Raw genomic sequence first — 555 nt, forward strand, 5'->3', positions numbered from 1 at the left:
CTGCCAGCACTGCCCCCCGGCCCAGGGAGACTCGCCCCCTCCGTACCCCGAGGGCGCGTACACGCCCCTAAGTGGGATGTTCGGGGCCGAAGAGGGGCAGAGTGGGGACCCGTGGGCGGTGTCGGTCTGCGGGGGTCTGGACCGCTGGTCCCTGTCCTCGCTTCCCTCCGAGAAGTCCTCGGCGCCCTCCCAGGAGTTCAGGAGGCTGTCCGCCTGCGCGTGCGCCCCCAAGAGGGACAGCGGGGACCGGCTGGCGGCGTTCGCCTGCCAGTCCCTCCTCCAGCCGGCGCTCTCGGGCCAGGAGACGAAGAGCCAGCACACGCAGCTCCTCAAGAACAAGCTGGAAGAGGCCGTGCTGTCCTCCCGGGACCAGAAGATCGTGGCCCTGGTGCTGACCCGGCTCAAGAAGGCGCAGAGGATGCGGGAGCTGCAGCAACAGGCGGCGGCGGCCTGGGAGGAGCTCAAGCGCTCGGACCACAAAGTCCAGGTGACCCTGGAACGGGAGCGCAAGCTGCTGCTGCAGCAGAACCGCGCCCAGTGGCAGCGGGAGAAGGA

At 69.9% G+C, this 555-nt stretch overlaps 1 protein-coding gene across 1 annotated transcript in view; it reads left to right on the top strand.

The window, feature by feature from the left end:
• Positions 1 to 555, top strand: part of CCDC185 (coiled-coil domain containing 185) — an 8,578-nt gene that overhangs the window by 7,004 nt on the left and 1,019 nt on the right. Inside the window, exon 2 of the mRNA XM_014539917.1 lies at positions 26 to 553. Coding sequence (XP_014395403.1) covers positions 26 to 553 — 528 coding nt within the window. The remainder of the gene's footprint in view (positions 1 to 25; positions 554 to 555) is intronic.

The sequence above is a fragment of the Myotis brandtii genome, unplaced genomic scaffold (genome assembly GCF_000412655.1).
Source record: "Myotis brandtii unplaced genomic scaffold, ASM41265v1 scaffold231, whole genome shotgun sequence".
Classification (NCBI taxonomy): domain Eukaryota; kingdom Metazoa; phylum Chordata; class Mammalia; order Chiroptera; family Vespertilionidae; genus Myotis; species Myotis brandtii.